This window comes from Rhipicephalus microplus, chromosome 2 (genome assembly GCF_043290135.1).
Source record: "Rhipicephalus microplus isolate Deutch F79 chromosome 2, USDA_Rmic, whole genome shotgun sequence".
In the NCBI taxonomy this organism is placed as follows: domain Eukaryota; kingdom Metazoa; phylum Arthropoda; class Arachnida; order Ixodida; family Ixodidae; genus Rhipicephalus; species Rhipicephalus microplus.
The window spans coordinates 167,010,751-167,031,586 of NC_134701.1; the positions used below are offsets into that span (position 1 = coordinate 167,010,751).

At 47.7% G+C, this 20,836-nt stretch overlaps 1 protein-coding gene across 3 annotated transcripts in view; it reads left to right on the plus strand.

Moving 5' to 3' along the window:
- LOC119169391 (uncharacterized) overlaps nt 1-20,836 on the plus strand; it is an 86,225-nt gene that overhangs the window by 2,497 nt on the left and 62,892 nt on the right. Inside the window, exon 1 of one of the 3 annotated variants that reach the window (XM_075887058.1) lies at nt 5,272-5,409. The exons of the other annotated variants lie outside the window; for them this stretch is intronic. Coding sequence (XP_075743173.1) covers nt 5,307-5,409 — 103 coding nt within the window. The 5' untranslated portion in view covers nt 5,272-5,306. Of the gene's footprint in view, nt 1-5,271; nt 5,410-20,836 lie in introns of those variants that run through there. 3 annotated transcript variants of the gene reach the window in all.

The window sequence follows — 20,836 nt, forward strand, 5'->3', positions numbered from 1 at the left end:
GCGTGCGTCTGTGTGGCCGCCCATGCGTCCATCTGCCCGTCCGTGCGTGCGTGTGTTCGTGTGTCCGCACGTTCATCTGTGCGTCCATCCCTGCTTTCTTCTATGCATCCCCTTTTGCGTCCGTCCATGCGTCCATCCGTCCGTGCAGTCATCCGTGCGTCCGTCCATGCACCTGTCTGTGTGTCCGTTCGTCCACCTATTCAACACTCCAAGCACTGCCATCTCACATCTTTTCATCATATATTCCTCATATAGAAGCACCGCCATCCAGCGGATATTTCAAGGACTGAACGAGAGGAGGCACACACACACTTTCTTACGGCTTGCGCTTCGTGTCTACTTTCCACCTTTAACCACCTCGAGTTCGTGGTATATACTAGTTCACTATATTCATGGCACTACGGCCCAACGCTCGCTACACATTTCTAAAACTAAGGAGGTTACGCCCAGCGAGTATAACGTAGCAACCTTTTCTTGTCTTCTGTGCGTTGTTGAACAATGAAAAATTCGTAGCGTGCGCGTTAACTAAAAGCCGAATTTCCTGTCTCTCATTCCCCTTAGCAGCCATTGGCATGTACATTGAGCACTATCTTTTGTTCTTCACCAACGCACAGAAAAAAATCTTTCACTTCGCCTTTAAAAGCAATAGGACCGAATAGCTAGCTCTAACCAAACAACTTTATCTTTACCAGCCCTGATTTTCTAGTCCTGCGATTCTTGGTAATATAATCAGCTCCGTCACTGTGGTTGTTTTAACCTGTTCTGTAGCCTTAATACGCACAGGTTATTCACAGTCAAGTACGTACGGATAGTTCGGATTGTTGGTGTGATAAAAAGGTGATATCTTTGCCGCAAAGACACGGCGATGAACGCGATAGCAGCAAATCGTAAAAATCGCAGAATAAAAAGTGGATCAAAACGTGCTCTGCGTTTCTCACGTAAAAATCACGCACAAAACGAACTCACATGTTCAGACGCGCGCGAATAAGCGTCTCACTTGTTACTTCGCTCTGCCTGAAAAGCGCACGCTTTTCGGAAACGGTGACTGTAATTCAGTGACCTTTTCGCACCCGGTAACTACAACAGAATCGTTCCAGGTAAAGCCCGAGGTGAGCCGAAACATACGATCCTCCCCTCCTCCCCACCGTGCGATAAAGGCGCGCGAGTGAGTGCCGCTCCCCTCCTCTAAATGGGGCAACATACGCGTGGGTGGTTAGAGCGTGCGTGGCCACGCATGTGCACTCTAAAAAAAATATCGAGTAAAAAGGGTGTCTTTTTGTCCCACAACAATAATCGTCATTAGGTTTGCGTGTGCTTCCTTTCTTCAAAACTCGGCGCTGGCCACTTTTCTATTGAGAATGCAATGTAACCCAGATAATGGGCATGTCAATCGTGGCCGCAATGTACCGGGTGCGGGGCGATAGCGCAAGGATAAAATGCAATATAGATGACACTTATTGTTGTGGGACAAAAGACACCCTTTTTACTCGCTCTTTTTTTTAGTGTGGCGACGCACGCTCATTGTGCCATCTTTCTAGTAATGCTGAAAACACGATATCCCCCCCCCCCCCGAAATGCCCATCAGCAGCGGTAAGTGGTTCATATCGGCTTGTCGTGTAAGTGCTTGTAAGTGGTTCAGCGGCTTGTCGTTTGAACGGCGATGGCCGTGCTCTTCAGTGGCTGTATTCCACTTTGGGCTTTCGAGCGATATGGTCGCTGAATGTTTGGCTCTGACGGAACGGGTTCAGTGGTTCGAGCGGGCCACGGTAACAGGATGTCTATGCCTAGTGCCGACGAATATTAGGTGATTCTGCCTAATCTACCATCCGGACGCATCATTGCGAACACCGTTTTCATGCATGGTGATCCAAGAGCTCTACCTTATCGTGTCGAAGACTACCGGGGTACTTTGGCCAAACTTAGTGCGCTCACCGACGTTGTGGTGATGTGAGAGTATCAAATGAGCCACGTTTAGGCTGTGACAATGACGAGTGCTGACGCTGCAAAAAATTGCTCTCCACCGTCGATGTGAAGGTAAAGAACCACCCATGTTTGTTTATTGACCCAAATAACCGCGAGGTTCATTTGAAGCTACACTGGCTGCTGCATGGCGGAACCGACGAAGACGTTCGTGTGGCCTTGAACCCCTACGGAAACGTTTTAGAGGTGAAGCTTAAGAAATGGAGAGCCCAGGGTGTCACCGCAAAGGACTCGACAACACGGTATATGGGCCTAAAGTTGTATTCCGACGTCAAAGACGGCGACATTTCACATCAGTTCAAGATTGCGAGAGAGCTGACCTTCGTTGTTCTTCCGGGTCATGCTCCCCTGCGCCTACGCTGCAAAAGTTCCGGGTGCATTCGACGAGACTGCATAGTGCCTCGACGCGCTCGATGTCGCCGTTTTGGTCACGAGGATGCAGACTGCACGAAGACGTACGCCAGCGTTACCGGGCTTGTCCAGGCATGGATGGATCGATGGATGTATCCGGCTGTGCCCTTAGATGATGAGGATTTGTCGCTTTGCCCTTTGTAACGGGTGAATACATACATGTTGTGTTCCAGCCTAGGTATAAAAAGAAAAGAACGAAAAAAAATTTGGAGCACGAAGAGGAGTTCACTTTTGGCACCACTTCCAGCACTGTTGGTTGGGGCCTTGTCTTTGTGGTGGAAACTGCTTTTGCATTCCGGTCCACCAAGGCTAGCGCCTGAGGTAGTGTAGTTACCTCGGGCGGGCAGGGTGAGCGTTTTTGGCATTTTATCACCAAGTGCTCAACTGTCTCCTGTTCCGCTCCGCACACTCTGCATAGGGTCGACTGGATGTTTGGGTCGAAGTGGCCATAGAGGTTCTTAATATACACTAGAGGAAACTCTGGCGCTAGTGTCTATGGGAGCTGCAGCACACGGCGCTTCAGCGAGCATAAGAAAGATGGGTAGTACACACATTTGTCTAATTTTCGTACTTCTGGCCTGCTTCTGGCTCCGTGTGTGTTCGTGTGGCTTGGAGCTGTTTTTTCACGAAAACATAAATTAGAAAATCTTCAGTTTGCGCTTCACAACCTTATTCTTTTAGGTTTACCATTTTGAATCAAGTCACTACGTTCAAAAGGGTTTGCTCTTTCTTTCTAAACAAAACCGCAACCAGCAATAAACGAAGCCGCAAGTACGATTCGCCGCCCGCAAGTACGAAGACTAGGCAAATGTGTGTACTACCCATCATTCCCATGGTCGCTGAACGATCGCAGCGCCAGAGTGCCGTCTAGTTAATTTTGGGAAACTCTATGGAAGTGGCTACGGTATGCGAGCGTGCGAAGCGTTCCCGCGCGCGCTTCGAACAGTAGCCCACTTCCACCACTGTTGTCATAGACAGATATCGGAGCAATGGCCTCTTTGTATGTACAATACAGCTGAAGTGTACTCTTCTGCTGCATCGAGATTTCCCATTGCGCATTCTCCACTTCGCGTATCCGTTTCTGGACTGCTGCGGAAAGCTTGTGCTCCGTGGTCTCGATTGTTGAGAGGTCTAACATGTCGTACGTGCGTCGCAGAGAGAGAGATCGGGCGGTGGCTCACGCCACCTAGCCATAAGGTTAAGCATTATCACTGTGTGTTTAAGGATTGAATTTCACTGGCACCTTGACTGTAGCCACCAATCAGTTAGCTTACTCCTGGTTATTGCTACCCGTTTAAAGTCTATTTTGCCTCCACTGTTCCTAAATCTCAATGCTTTGAAAATTTTGGTGCCATTATCTTCGACTATAGGATGGAGTCTTTTACAGAACATTATCAAATGTTCAGCCGTTTCCTTCTCCTCTCCACACGCACTACATACCGTATTTGTGCCTTTCGTATTTTGCTCGGTACGTCTTGGTCCGCAATACTCCCGTTCTAGGCTCGAAGAGCAAAGAACTGCCCCGAGAATTATCGTAGATCTTTCCCTTGCAATTTCCTGCTTAAAAGTTGGGTAGGTCTCCACTGATGACTTCGTAAGCACTCCCATCTTCTACATGTGCCCCTCTGTTTCCTTCACCTTCTTCTTAATGTTTCCTTTTGGCTTGGTAGTCAGCTGTTGTCTAGGTACTTGCTTGACAATTTTCGAGTTCGCCTCCTCCAATTAGTATCGGCATTCTTCAACTACAAGTAAGTGAAAACATTCCTAGCCCAATGCTCCTCTACCATTTTTCTCAATCGCTCCTCACATTCTATCTTGCTGCTAGCTTCACTGCACTTAAACGATGTCCATTCCACGTCTCCCTGAACCCCCCGATTTGGGGTATTCACCTGTGCTCCCAAAGCAAGTTTACCTATGCCCCGCTGTTTAATTTGCAATCTTGCTTGAACTTCTGCTTTCATGCACAAGACCGCATTGCCGAACGTCAAACCCGGGACCATGACAGCTTTCTGAATTCCCCACAGAACGTCATGCCTTTTGTAGTTCCACAGTGCCCTATTTTTCATTACATCTGCATTTCTGGTGTCTTAGTGATTACGTATCTTTCGTGCTCCTTTAGATACTCAGCCCGGTTATTTTTCCATACGCCCAAGTATTTGTATTTATCCACTATTTCTAGCGTGACTTCCTGTATCTTATGCTCACTGCCTTTGTTATGATTAAAAATCATGATTGCCGATTTTTACCTGTTGAACTCCAATTTTAACCTATCTTTCTCATTACCACAGATGTCTATCAATCCCTGCAGATCTTCCTTGTTGTCGGCTATTAATACTATATCTTCTGCATACATCGACGCTGGTAATGACTGTTCAATGTGTTTTTCCTTGCTTGGTAAAAGAGAGGCTGAATCTGAGTCGACTCCCCTCTAATTTGGCTTCTAGTCCTTGGAGATACAGCATAAATAACAAAGATGACAAGTGACATCCCTGTAGAATCCCACGTTGTGCTTCTATAGGTTCAGATACCTGTTCTTCCCATTTGATAACTCCCTTGTTATTTTTATAGATATCCTTTAGAATACTAGTTATTCCATCTTACACATCTAGTGTGTCCACTATTCCCCAATGAGTTTTCTTGAATCACATTATCATAATCTCCCTTGATATCTAGAAATGCCAGCCACAGGGGCCTGTGTTCCTTTTCCGCTATTTTAATACACTGCATTAATGAAAACAGATTGTCCTCTAACCTCCTTCGTTTACGGAACCCATTTTGTAGTTCTCCCAGTACCCCCTAGTTCTCCACCCTTGTCTGTAGTCTTTCCTTTACTATCTGCATCACCAGCCTGCAAGCTACTGACGTCACTGTTTTAGGACGGCAGTTGGACCGCAAACGCCCTACAGAAGGCCCTCATGAACGTGGCGGACTCGGAGGGAACAGCACGAGTTAGCCTAAGCTCCACTGCACAGGACGTGTCGCCGAATGCTCAGCAGGATGGCAACCGTGAAGCAACAGGTAAGCCTGAAGTTGGGTTACCTGACAAAGTCGGCGAAAGAAATAAAGCAAAGGTTGACGCAAGTAGAACGACCGAGATCCTTCCGGCGAGATCCTTCCTTCCATGGAGACCCCCCCCCCCCCGAGCCAGAACCGATGGCTGGGATCGGCGTCAGTGCCAGTGCGATAGGGTAGCGTTCCTATGACGCAAAAAAAAGTGAAAAGGGACCCAGAGCGACCATGACGGATGAGCCACCCATCCAAACAACTCCAGCGTGGCGGCCACTCCTACGGCCATGGCCGAACCTTTCGGTTGAGCGCAGGACGGTGGAGACGCCGCCTTCTCCACCGTCATGACCAATTCGTAGAGTTTGACGTAAGCGTCATACCCCGGGTTTTTTGACGGCGTTGCGATGACGCAAATTGAAACCTCAACCCATGTAGCCACCTTAAACGTGCATGGGCTTGCCTCAAGGAGAAAGCAGATACAATTGAGCCAATTTGTAAGCGAGCCTGACCTTGATATTTTGGCAGTTCAAGAGACCATGATTGAGGGCGAAAAAGAAACTGGGGGCATGGTGCGCCAATTTTTGTCGCCTCACTATGCTTTAGTTAGCCATGCTGTAGGAAGTTCTTTCGGCTGCGTGTTGTTCGTACGACAGAGTCTTAGAGCCAGAATAGAAGCCGTAACATCTTGTCTGCCAGGTCGGCTCACTGCGTGATCTTTTGTTTTCGTCTATAGAATTGCGTGTAATTTGTTTGTACGCACCGACTGTCGCTGATGAAAAACGTGCGTTTTTGAAGAGCTGAAGCAGTATGTCCAGTGTAACAAGCTCCTTGTTATGATTGGCGACTTCAATTGTGCTCTTTCAGCCAGAGACAAAACTAGCGCTTGACAGTACAAGAATGCAAGCACCGCCGTTTTAAGCGACGTTATAAATAAATATGGCTTGGAGTACATCGCTGAATGTCTTGGCGGTGAGAAGACTACATAGTACAACCACTTTCAGGCAGCAAGTCACGCCCGACCTGATAGAGCGTACATGAGTCTTGACTTGGTGCCGTTTTGCAAGGATTACCATGTTAGGGCTGTTTCATTTAGCGACCATGGCTTGTTTAGCTTTTCAGTCGCAAGCACGAATGAGAAAGAAAAAAAGACTTCGACTGGCAGCTATGAAAGTTCAATTCGAAGCTGCTGAGCGATGAAACGTCATTAGAGGAAATAATGAGGCTGGTTGAGAAAATGAAAAGTGCACGTAACATGTGAGGCAAAGAAAAATAGGAGAATTTCAATCAGGCGATAAAAATGAAAGCATTAGGGCGCTCAAATGCTATACGTAGAGGAAAAGAGCAGAATAAAAACCCATGCGCAAAAGCTTGTGAAAATTGATGAACGAAGAGTGTAGGATGCCCGGTATGTTTAGCGACAATATTCGTACATTAAAGCAAAAAATATAACAGTTTGACGTGGAAAAATATCGCAGAGCAATGGTTTGGGCAAGGTCAGAAAGATCAATAATGAATGAAGCACCTTCAAAGCGGGCGTTGGGCAATGCAAAGTGGCACGCGCGACGCAATCATGTAACGGACGTTGAATATGGGGGTAAAGTAAGTGAACTAGCAGAAGATATCGGGCGTGCTTTCTATGAGCACTTCAGTGGTTTATGCGTCACCTGCTCAGCAGATGTCGACCTTTTTAAAAAAGATTTATTACCCCTGATGCCAAAGCTAGACAATGGTGCGAAAGAAATACTGGAAGAACCAACTTCAAGAGAGGAAGTCAAAAGTGCTATTGAAAGTATGCATCAGGGGAAATCTCCAGGCCCTGATGGTGTGACTTCCGCTTTCTACAAATGCTTCAAAGAAGAATTATCACCTGTTTTAGCTGACGTATGGAACGAGGCGTTCGAACTCAAAGTATTATCCCCCTCCTTTTCATCCTCCCACACTGTTCTTATACCGAAATCTGAAGACACCATCGCACTGCGCAGAGTAACTTCTCACCACCCAGTTTGCCTAACTAATGGAGGTTATAAAATAATGATGAAAAGTCTTAGCCCAAAGACTGCAAACAGTCATTACAGAGCTTGTGGGACCGCATCAGACGTGTGGCACTAAAGGGCGAAGTATCTTTTCTAACATTCACGTAGCACGGAGTATCTTCGAATGTTGCGATGCTATGGGGGTGCGGGTGGCGATGCTTCAAATCGATCTGGAGAAAGCTTTTGACAGAGTGCCTCACGAAATTATTTTGTGCGTTATACATCACGTGCACTTAGGTAAAGTAATTATAGAGGGGGTGGTCATGGTGTACCGAAATTGCTCTACGCGGCTGATAGTTAATGAAGCGGTGGGAGAGCTCATCCAATTCAAGCGTTCGGTCCACCAGAATTACCTTCTCTTGCCGCTCTTGTTCTGTCTGTGCGTAGAGTCTTTTTGTTTGAGTGTCCGAAAGAGTGACTGTATTCGCTGGTTTAAGCTGCACGAAGTTGAAGTCTGGTTGTAGGCTTATGCGGGCGATATTGCCATGTTCTGTGCCAATTCAGAAAGCATAACATAGGCTGTGACATGTGTTATCAGATTTTGCTCTGCAAGTGACAGTGCCGAAAGCTGGAGAAAATGCCTCGGGTTTTGGCACGGTGACTGGTCAGAAAAACCGTACGCTTTAGTGAACACGCGTTTCGTTACTACACCAGTTAAATATTTGGATGCTGCCCTCGATTGCTACAGAGACAGTGATTTGTTCTGTAGGAACGAAGCGGATAAACTGCGAGACAAAGTAAATAAGTGGAATAGCTGGAGTTGGTCTATGTTTTCCAAAGCCAGGATTTGCAATGCATTTTTAGTGAGCAAAAACTGGTACATCCTTCAAGTCTTACCCTTTTCAGGGGTTAAAAATCAACGATTTCACCAAGTGTTTGTCGTGTTTTTGCAGGCATCACCCTGAGATATCCAGTACCACCAATTTATTTCTTCGAGTGCAAAATAGAGGACTGAGTTTGTGCCACTTGTTTTTAAAACAAGTAGTCAGTCGCTTTCTTTTTTAGGGACGCTAGTGACTCATTCCTACGCACTTTCTTTCAACTTCGCCTGAGACAGCACCTGCCCAACGTGATTGTATCAACTCGCTGCTCGCCCGCTAGCGTATATGGTTTTATTCGCGAAGTTGTGCTTTCTTGTGGGTTTCTGGCAGTGCAGTTTTCACTTGAGTACCTGAGTGAAGTTCGTCGTAAGAAACTGTATAAAGACCTCCGTCAAATGGTTCTACCTGTGCCTTTATATAGGTCGCGTAACAGTGTAGGACACGGAGACAATGTATTAAAACGTGTTATTAAAGGGATGTTAGTACCACCAGGTGTAAATAATTTCTTTTTTAAATTACACACTGGGACCCTGACGGTCAAGTCATGGATGGCTGAAAGAGCATTTTATGTTCCTTGAGGCACGCATTGTATACTTTGCAAAAAGAAGGAAACAACTGAGCATGTTTGCCTGCATTGTTTAGATGCCGTTTTTCTTTGGGATGTGCTCCAGCGCACAATTAAGAAAGATTTTCTTCTTGATGCACATGGGATTCGCCTTTTGTCAATACAAAGCGAAGATGGTACCCCTTTAGACATGATAATGCTTATGGCCCTTCATAGCATCTGGAAGTCCAGAATGGCAGTCAGGCACTTTGATGTAGATGCAAGATCGCTTACCCAGTATTTCAAAGAGAGCATAAAAAAATTTGTAAAGAAGCGAAAGTGTCTAGAATGTACCCCAGAATGGTTACCACGGGTGGAGTTTTTATTAAAGATCAAACATTTTTTGCATACGCGCATCCGCACAGGCTGTGCGGGTTTTTAACATTATAATTTTGTTGAGTGTTCGTTTATAAATATGTAGGTTGTACAGTTTATGTGGGTCAAAGACCGGAAATAAAGTAAAAACTCTTCGGTGGCTAAGTGGTTAGCGGCTCACACTCTCGTTTCAGAGGGACCATGTTCGATTCCGCGTGTCGGAGTCTTTTTCTGTTTTTTCTTGTATATATATATATATATATATATATATATATATAGAGAGAGAGAGAGAGAGAGAGAGAGAGAGAAAGAAAGAGAGAGCGAGAGAGAGAGATACGTATGAATATACGGCGACTGACGGTGACACTGATGCCATCGGCAAAATCAAGCTGAAAGTATCCATATAATTGGCATCGAAATAAAAATCGCCAAGCCAGAGCGGAACGCGCAGAACAGTCACAGCGAAATCTGAAAGAGCGGCTTTCCATAGGCTTTTTCAACACTATTTGCATAACTGCTACACGCACACTTGCAGGGTACCCACTACGTAATAAACCATCATATTTGTTTTGTAGTGCGGGAGCATTCGCTATGCCATACTTCGTCATTCTTCGGAGTAGCGTTGTATCCACTACGCACTGGCGAGGAAATCTGTGCAAGTTTTTTGGTGCTGTGATTGACGAAGATGAAGAATTATGTCTAGCGCTACTCTAATGTTGGGATGGAAATGTACCATTCGGCGACTCACTCGTTATGCAATTCGCATTTTGTTACACCTTACTGTTCCTTAGCTTTTCTACGTTGCTTTATCACATCCAAAATTGATATGTGGGGTTTAACGTCCCAAAACCACCATATGATTATGAGAGACGCCGTAGTGAAGGGCTCCGGAAATTTCGACCACCTGAGGTTCTTTAACGTTGTGGGCACACGGGCCTACAACATTTCCGCCTCCGTCAGAAATGCAGCCGCCGCAGCCGGGATTCAATCCCACGAACTGCGGGTTAGCAGCCGAGTACCTTAGCCACTAGACCACCGCAGTGGGGCTATTACATGCATGCTGTTGCGCACGACGGCCCGATCCCGCCGAAGCCACCACTGTTGCGAAAGACGGGGACGCCAACACGGTCCCGAAGGCGCCACTGCTTTCAACTCCGCCGGGAAGGTCACCAGCCGTTTGGTAGCGTATGTTTCTCAGCTCGCGACTGCTTCTGCGCCGAGCTGATAAGACGAGCGGACGAGACGACGGTGAGTTAAACAAGGTTTATGTACAGCATATATACAGAGGCGTTACAATTTCGGCACTGGGGCCGACAGAGACTCGAAGAGCCGAGCTCTCCTCTCTAACACATAGGTCAGCTTTTCGCCTAAGACCGCCGACTCACACACATGTCGGCTCTCCGACATGGGGACTCCTCTCTCATAGGACCTCCGATCGCGACACGCCGCAGGGGTTCTTTTATAGGCACCGGGTCCAACCAAAAATGTCCAATTAGAAGCGCCGCTAATCGTCAGGGCAGATTCCTCCAATGGGGTCGCCGCGCAATGCGTCAGACCACCAGACACGAGGACGCCGGCTCGCTGTCACGTGCGCCGCTGACTCAATGCACGTGGGCCAGAGAGGCGCCGCGCGTGTTCACGCCCTTGGGTTGTTCGCGTCAGGCGGACTGCGGGCTGGCCTTGACCCAGATTGCCTTTTTCAGAGGCACGGACGTTTGACGAGGACTCGCTGGCATAACAGCACCCCCGCCGCCAGACAATGCACCGGAAAGACGAGCTGCTTCCACGGGGCTCGGATGTCAGGTGCGCTCGTTCGCCAGGTCCCCCCAGGTTCGCCTCCAGGGCCATGGGGAGAATACAACTTCAGACTGTTCCAGGAACACATCCCATTCTTGACGACGGATTCCAGACTGGCTTTTCACCACAACTTGTCGACCAGCTTCACTCGTCTCTTCTGACCACCTTCGGTTTCAGCACTTGTCGATGGTTCTGCAACTTGCTAAGAACGGTTCGACAACAGACAACACACGAAACAAGCAAGTGCCCTCGGTCACCCGACAGCACACCAGACAAAGTATAGTACAACATATACCTATCTACGTGTCTATCGGAATTTTGTTCCCTCTTCAATTACCTCACTAGAACTCAAAATTTCTGCTTCCTCTTCCTTTGAAGCATTCAACAACAGATTTACGACCGCTTGATGTTGAACGTATGGTTTCATCAAGTTGTAAATTTTGTCTGGCCGCCTTCCTAATTTCACTTCATAATTTGTATCGCAAGGCTTCGATAATACTTTGGCGGGCCCTTTCCAATCAACCTCAAGCTTGTTCTTTTTGAACGGCTGCAGCAGCCTTGCCTGATTATCAACTTCAAAAGCACGCTTCTTCACCGATTTCTCGCAGTGCTCCTTCGACAGCACTTGTGCCGCGTTTTTGTGGCTTTCCACTAGCGCTTCAATCGAGAGGTCCTCACGCTGCTCTCGAATGAGCGTCTCTCGATCAACTCTCGGCAGCTCGCTCCAACTTTCCGCTACAGGCGAGAGCGTTGCAACCCTCTCGATCTGACTCAATGGCGCCATGTCGTCTCCCCTTTCTACGGAAACCGCGCCGGTGGGTTCGGCGACGGGCCGCTCGCGTGACTGCTCACATTACTCATGCGGAAACTTTCCTTTCTGGGGTTCCGTCGACCCGCCGACAAGGTCACTTGAGAGTTCACCGCATTGAACCAGATCAAGCTGCCGCGATAGCTTCCGCGCTTGCGATCGCGTGAGGGCCATGCACGCTAAGTTGGGGAAGAACGATTTGCCCTGCTCTTTGAGAAGCTGCTCTGAGTTGTTGGAGAAAAGATAAGGAAAACGATCGTTTAGCGCGGCAGACACAGCCGCTTCGGTGCGAAGCTTACCGAACGGGCCTTCAATGACAACCGTGGCGATTGGTAAGCGAACACTCTGCTCCTCGGCGACTTGCCTGATCCACGCGCATTCTCCTATAAAGTCATCCGGAGACACCAATGAAGGATGGACAACGTCCATGGTTGCCGCTGAGTCTCTAAGTGCTCGGCACGTTTTCTCATTGACCCTAATTTCTTGGAGATACGGCTCCAACAACCGAATGTTTTTTTCTGATTCTCAGATCGTTGCGAAGGCAAACTTTTCCTGACAGTTTCTCGCGATGTGTCCTTCCTTTTTGCAGTTGTAGCAGATTAGCGGCTTCCGTTTGTTTTCGGATTCAAATGCCCGTGTGGTAGAAACCTCACTCGATTTCTCCGCTTCCGTTTGTCCTTCCCCTACACTGTCCTTCGTAAGAGACGGGTCCTTTTTGAAATTACGGTGCGGAACGGGTTTCCGTTGATCAGGTTTCCTTGAAAAGCCCTCTTTTCTCTCATCTTTTTCAACGCGCACTGCCCTGCTGTGCAACTTTCGGCGAGTATAATACTCCTCAGCTAACTCTGCTGCCTTGTTTAGCTGTACTTCACTAAGTCTGTCCTGCAGCCAAAGTCTGACATTATCCTCGATGCAGCGGTAGAATTGCTCCAATGCAACGCATTCCACCACTTTATCGCGATCATCATAAACACCTTCGCCCTTGAGCCATTCAATTAAATCGGCTTTAAGACGAAACGCGAAGTCAACGTGTGACTCATTCCCCTTTTCAGCATACCGGAACCTTTGCCTGAAAGCCTCAGGTGACAACTTATAACGTCTCAAGAGCACTTCCTTAACCTCGTCATAGCTCTCAAACGCTTCCCTAGACAAGCAAGTTATCACGTCGGACACTTCGCCGGGAAGAAGAGCTAACAGGTTCTGCGCCCAAAGAGACCGCTCCAAAGCGTTTCGCTCACAGACGTGTTCAAACTTGACGAGAAACTTCGCCATGTCCTCGCCTACTACGAACGGTGGCAGTTGGTCCCGAATTCTAAAACCGCTGACCTGAATCGTCGGAGAAGCTACGCTAGGCGCCTGCGAACACTGTAGGATTGCCAATTCTAGTCGTTTCATCTCGAGGCGCTCCTGTCTCTCGGCCTCCTCGCGCTCGCGACGTTCGCGCCTTTCAGCTTCTTCGCGAGCTTCGCGCCTTTCAGCTTCTTCACGTTCGCGAGCTTCTACTTCTCGCCTTTCAGCCTCCTCACGGCGTGCTTTGATATCCACCCAGGCCTCATCGACTTCCTCAGCCGACACTCCCTCATCCTTCATGATCTCAAGGATCGCTTGCTTTCGTTTCGCACGGCCCAAAGTAAGGCCGAGTTCCTCACAAATTTCGATGAGTTCCTTCACTTTAAGGTTCTCCATCGTTCACACTATCCTCTTGCTGTTTGCCCCTGTTAAGAATCTACTTGCCGTACCCACTATAAGCCTACTAGCAAGAACGCGCAAGCAATTTTTCACACTCCCGTGTTTACCCCCTCTGCATTAACTTTGGTTTCAAAGCGCTTCGACTTGGTTTGAAACGATCAAAGCTCATTTCAATGCTTCACACAGCCCTTCTCTAGACTACTACAACCTGAGCTAGAGTAGTCTGATGAACTGAGGGGAAAACATCAGGCACTCACCGCATCGATGTCGCTGAAGCCGGCCGATCCCGCAGCTGCCAACCACTGTTGCGCACGACGGCCCGATCCCGCCGAAGCCACCACTGTTGCGAAAGACGGGGACGCCAACACGGTCCCGAAGGCACCACTGCTTTCAATTCCGCCGGGAAGGTCACCAGCCGTTTGGTAGCGTATCTTTCTCAGCTCGCGACTGCTTCTGCGCCGAGCTGATAAGACGAGCGGACGAGACGACGGTGAGTTAAACAAGGTATATGTACAGCATATATACAGAGGCGTTACAATTTCGGCACTGGGGCCGACAGAGACTCGAAGAGCCGAGCTCTCCTCTCTAACACATAGGTCAGCTTTTCGCCTAAGACCGCCGACTCACACACATGTCGGCTCTCCGACATGGGGACTCCTCTCTCATAGGACCTCCGATCGCGACACGCCGCAGGGCTTCTTTTATAGGCACCGGGTCCAACCAAAAATGTCCAATTAGAAGCGCCGCTAATCGTCAGGGCAGATTCCTCCAATAGGGTCGCCGCGCAATGCGTCAGACCACCAGACACGAGGACGCCGGCTCGCTGTCACGTGCGCCGCTGACTCAATGCACGTGGGCCAGAGAGGCGCCGCGCGTGTTCACGCCGTTGGGTTGTTCGCGTCAGGCGGACTGCGGGCTGGCCTTGACCCAGATTGCCTTTTTCAGAGGCACGGACGTTTGACGAGGACTCGCTGGCATAACAATGCAATGTTGCGACTTTTTTCCCGACATGATGCCTGTCTTTGGGCAGCTTGCAACAGAATACCGAGCGCCGGCACACCTCGGTGGTAGAATACTGGGCTGGCACGCAGGGGACCCGTGCTTGAGCCCAATCGTGTTTTCGTGTTTTTTATTTCGTTTCTGATTTCTTATTTTGCACGATAGTGGTTTCGTACACCAACGGCCACGGTGGCGGACAACTACGGCGCACGCGACCCTTGTTCTGATCTCATAATAGCTTTCGCTGCAAAAATAGTAAGATATAACCTGGCATGAGTCTCGAAATTTTATATTGAAGCAGTTGACGCTTTGTATAAGCTACCTTGGTCAAGCGAGAATAAGGTATCTCACTTAAGCCAGGGAAAAGTTTTTTAGAGAAAGATAGATAGTTCGACGTGAGCAATACTTTGACCTGACTTGCTATTCCACACTGTGGAAAGGGAGCGAAAGAAGTATAATGACAATGGTATATTTAGAAGATGAGAATATAGACCTGTTAGGCTTGGGAAAATCTAAATACGTGCATCCACTAGAGTGACTTGTAGAAAGGCTACAAATGCTCTTATACCTTCATTTTTTCTGCTGATGACTGGCCAAGGACTTAACGCACTCTCCGCGGTAAAAGTCAACTACGTAGACGTGCAATTGAGGAGATCAATTTTCGATGTTCTCGTGCGTGCATTGCAGGAACATGAAAGATGTTTTTCGGGTAATTTACAAAAACCACAATTGAAATGTGCGTCACCACAGCCGATCAAGTGGGCAGAATATATGGTTAAGGCCACGCATATACAAATGCGGCGAATCATGCATCTGATATTTCGCCTAATTTGTGGAGTATATAAAAGTTCACACTTTGGTTTCATATACTCAGGTGCCTGAGTCATTAGTTCATCACAGTACTTTAATGTGGAATCGCGCATTAGTTGTCGAAAAAAGAATGCGTTAACGATGTTGCTGTTTCTGAGAACGTAGTGAATACTTCCTGGTTTTATCCGAAACTATTGCACCTTCAGCATCAGCATCTTCATTCCCCATTGCACCACGGTGAGCGTTGCACCACTGGAATGCCAGATGACGTCCACGTTTTATAACATTGCCATGAAGCACTGTAATTTCTATATATAGCGTATACTTTGCACCTAATCTCATCAGGCAGTCGATGGTTTGATAAATAGCTATGGTATTGCCGAATATCGCACACCTACAAGCAGGTTCCGCGAAAATCAGCCGCGTTATCTACCGCGTAGCAGCGCATTCCATGGCAGTTGGTGTGGTCTTATGACCTAGCATGTATAGTCAAGCGTTGTTAAACTGTGGGATTACAAAATCAGAGGTGGAAATGAATTAAGTGGTCGGACCGTCAGCGCATACCTGTGTCACGCCTCCACGCACTACAGAAATGCGAAGGACGGTAGGTTAACTTATGCCGATCGATGGTGCAGGGAACTTCTTTGTAATCCAGATGTCTAATGGCTAACAAGTGGTCTAAGCAAGACCGTTGAAGGTGTCCTAGGAATACATGGAAGAGAGAATCTTGATCGTGTAGTGTTCTCCTATTGCGCCATTGCTATCGAACAGCTCCAGTCGGATTTGGCAAGCCGAAGAGTGTACGCAATCCTTGAGGTTCTATGTTTTCTAACGTGCTCTCTCAACTTGGTTATCAGTCCACGAGCATGCTGTATCGACTGTATACTACGAATGAATATTCGTGCAGTTGTAGCAGACGTGCCTCGGACGGACCCCGTCTTACTCCTGCCACCAACCGTTGAATGGAGACAAAATGTTTTAGCTTTCACTTGAGTGCAGCGACCTGTTTTATCAACAATAAATTTCGATTAATGACCCCTGCAGAGCTCTTCAATATTTTACTTCTCGTGAAGCTTTGCAATATCTTTATGGGGGAGCTTTGTGCACTGTGAGCGAAGGCCGCGGTGCAGCGCTGCACTTCCCGTGGGCCATCGGGCATAGCGGAGAGAAGCTGGCTGCTGGAGTCGCTACGGGGTCGCTTCCTTTTATTGTATAGCTTTTCATGGCCCAGTTTTCAACGTGTAATTACAGTTGTTCCTAGTGTGTTGTGTCTGAAGATAGGGAAGAATGCCGTATACCTTCTGTGTGCCTCGTTGTCAATCCAGATACAAAAGCAATGTCCAAAAATCTCCAAGTTCTCGCTGCCGAGAGACAGACAACGGCGGAAAAAGTGCAATCGCGCAGTGCTACGACAAGAAACTGCTAGTTTCACGTATGATTCTCCAAATGTGCGCGTATGTGAGAAGAACTTCGATAAGAGTGTCATCGTTCGCATGGACAAAGGCTAGTCGGAGGTGTTGCTATAAAATTACCGGGCGACGTTTCGAAACTTTTGCCGATGCTGTGTCACGAATTTTTCACAACCTCATGGCGTATTTGTATATAAATACGCCGTGAATTAACTCTGCATATTTTTGCACACAATAGTGCGAAAAAGATGCAGAGCTCACCCGCCTACCAAGCGTCGCCGGAAACGGTCAGTTGAGTAGGAGACTGTTGTGGTTGCATCGACACTGTGCGTGAGCTCTTTTCACGTAACTGCAAAAAAAGGGTATATGATGAAAATATGCGAGATGATAGTATTTAGTGTTCACTACATAGACGGCTGGATGGACAGACGCACGGGCGGACGGACAGACATAGATATGGATGGACGGATGCACGGATGGATGGATAGATGCACAGATGGGCGCATAGATGCACGTACCGAAGTAAGTATGAACGGACAGAAGAAGGCGCGGATGGACTGACGGATGCCTCGTTCCAATCATCATCATGCGCTCCGTACATATGCTGTGATTTCTTCTTCTCTCTATATACACTCTCTTTCGTGCCCGTACTTCCCCACAGTGCTGGGCAGCAAACATGACGCCAATATCTGGTTAATCTCACGGCCTTCCTTTTTCTCTGTCTCTCTCTCTACCAAAATGTTCTACAAGCTGTAAATGTGTCAAAAATAATTTTACATATTATTGTGTGATGAGCACGAGAACATAACTCGCGCCGGACGCAGTCGGTCAATTTTCACGTTTGAGAAGGCATATAGGACTTTCGCACTAGCAGTGAAATAAAAAAAATGGCAGCATATCCACGGAGTGAATGATGGAGAGTGGGGCGAAGAACACGTCCGTCCATTCGTTCTTGCTTCCGTTCGTCCATGCTTCCGTCTGTGTGACCGTCTGTGCGTCCATTCGCCCGTCCGTGCGTGCGTCTGTTCGTGCGTCCGCACGTCCATCTGTGTGTCCGTCCCTGCGTTCGTCCATGCGTCCGTCCATGCGTCCATCCGTCGGTGCAGCCATCCGTGACTCCGTCCATGCATCCGTCTGTGTGTCCGTTCGTCCATCTATTCAACACTCCAAGTACAACCATCTCCTATATTTTCATTATATATTCCGCATATGCACCGCCATCCAGCGGACATTCCAAGGACAAACGAGAGGTGGCGCACGCACACTTTCTTATGGCTTGCGCTTCGTGTCTACTTCCCACCTTTAACCACCTCGAGTTCATGGTATATACTAGTTCACTGTATTCATGGCACTGCTGCCTAGCGCTCGCTAAACATTTCTAAAACCAAGGAGGTTATGCCCAGCGAGATTAACGTAGCAACCCTTTCTTGTCAGATAGTGCTCAATGTACATGACAATGGCTGCTAAGAGGGAATGAGAGACAGGAGAATTCGGCTTTCAGTTAACGCACACGCTGCGAATTTTTTATTGTTCAACAACGCACAGAATAAATCTCTCACCGCCACCACCTTGGAGGTCAAACTTTAAGACTGGTTACACACTACGACTACTACTACGACTACTAGGGACGAACGGGTGCCGCTATAAGGAGCTTCGTCCCTAAAAAGTCAGATCTTTGCCGCAAAGGCGAAGCAATGAACACGATAGCAACACATTTGAAGGTCACGCACAGAATTCCAAGCAGATCGAACGTGCCCCTCGTTTTTCAAGCCCAAATGAAGCACGAATCGTACTCACAGGTACAGATGAACGTGAATAAGCGTCTCAGTTGTTACTTCACTGTGTCGGAAAAGCGCGCCTTTTTTAAAAACGGAGGCTGTGCAACTATTGAAGTGACCTTTGTGCGCCCCGTAATTACAACAGAACTGTTTCAGTGAAGCCCAACGTCAGCCAAGGCGTATTATCCTCCCCACCGGGAGATAAGGGCGCGCTAGACATCGTTCACTCCTTTCCTGTCCGCGGGCCAAAGTACGGGTGAGAGATGAAAGCCGCCGCGATCTCAATGCGCCATCTTGCTGATAATGCTGAAAACACAATAGTTTTCCTCAGAGATGCCCGCCAACAGCGGTAAGTGGTAAATATAAAGAGCTAGCCGTTTGAACGTTGAAGGAGGTACCCCTCGGTGGCTCAGTGGTTAACGCCTCGCATTCATGACGCGGAGGTCCCACGCTTGATTTCGCGCGTCGCAGTCTTTATTTTCATTTTTTTCTTTCTTGCGTTTTCATATATATAGATACGTATACATATAGGGTGTATGACATCGACGCCGACGCCGGCGGTGAAATCCAGCCGAGAGTGCCCGCATAATTGCTATCGCAATATAAAAAGAACAGGAAAAATACAGCATGAGTGAACTACACAGCAGAGTAACGAACTAGGAAACAGCATTGCATGGCCAACCAAACTTCAAACACGATACAATACGGTAGTGATTAATCTACGCAAAACAAATGATGAAAACAAGGCAAAAGTTGTATGATGTATTGCTCGATCCTCAACATTTTCTAACTACCAAGCACTGATTCATTCAAATTGGCTGCTGTTTAATAAGTACGTGGCAATTTTGTGATGTATATCTTCGTATAGAAACACCGAGTGTACATATAACCTGAAAGGCTAGATATTTGCCGTCAAAGGTTGCAACCACTACACTTCCTCGACCCGTTAAACGCGCCCCTCTAGCACTTTCCACGACCTCATTGTTTTACATAATTTTCTAGCTGGTTTCGTACACTGAAGGTTCAAGAGGAAAGTGCCGCAAGAACGGCAGCAATAGGGGCACGCAGTGCAAAGTTATTTAGCTTAGAGATATTCAAAAACAATGAATTGGATGCTTACCCTCCACTCGATTTTCGCGGACTCACCTGACCGTGTTTCGCTCGCCCTCTGATGTGGAAAGGCTGTTTGTTCAATGAAATGAACTAAAAGCCTTACCGCACATGTAGCTTACATGTCATACTGCCGTCATGTCCAACGTATTGAGGACGCCGTTGCGATGGTAACAAACAATGTGGTACACTTGAACAGGGAACGACACAGGCGAAACGAGGCAGCTCACGAACACTCCTTTAATGCTTTATGAGCAAAGCTCCTTAATCCGTGGGTCGTGCGTCCTCAATGTATGTATTTGTAAATTGATTAATTGATTGAAAACTTTATTTGACTATTTACAATGTGCTCTCGCTTGTTGGCTTCAGCACCATGAAAAAAAATTGGGTGACCTCAAACTGGTCAGCTTGTTACTGCAGGGCAGGGAATGGCGATCGTGTGGAAGGCAGCACACCACGGGTTCAGCCTTGCTCTGATGAGTGGGTCTTCAAGTATCCAGTTGGTAGTCCCTTCCATGTCTTGCTGTAGCTGAGGCAGGGTACGTTGGGCTTTTTTCATAAAAGCAGCTTGGCTTGATTAGTGAACGGGACATTCCCAGAGGACATGTTACGTCATTGCTGGCTCGTGGCAGTAGTCACAGTTGGGGTCGGAGTACTTAGTCGGGTTTATCTTGTGAAGGACCGAGATTGTCATGAAACTTCGTGTTTGCAATCTTCTGAGTGTTACCTCGTAGAGGCGGGTGGATCTTGGGGGTGGGGCATCGTGTTTTTTATCTTCTTCTAACTTGGACCTTAATTGCCGCCGGCGTCGAACATTCGCTCGGTAGTTGCCTTCATGGGTCTCATCTTGCGTCATCGTTGCGGCCTGCTTCGAACTCACATCCCCGAGTCGTTCCTTGCTATGATGCTGCAAGGCTCGTTGATGAACTAGCTCGTGTCCAGGTATATTTATGTGTCCGGGAATTCAATAAACTCGTACCCGCACTGATCGTTCTTGAAGTTGAACGGCATAGTGCAGGATGTGCCTGGCGTACGCTGGTAACTTTCTTGTAGTTTGGAGTGTTTGAAGCACTTGCTGCAAATCCGTGAAGATGTGAATAACTTTTGGCGATGATCCTGTTTGATTGTAATGGGCTAGAACTTCTGAAATAGCGTACCCTAAGCTGCTTCGGGCAGTAAGCAGGGTTGTGTTATAAAGAATGAGGATGCTTCCCCTGTTCTCGGGATAAAAAATGCCCCTGTGTTGGAGCCTTCTAGAGTGCATGA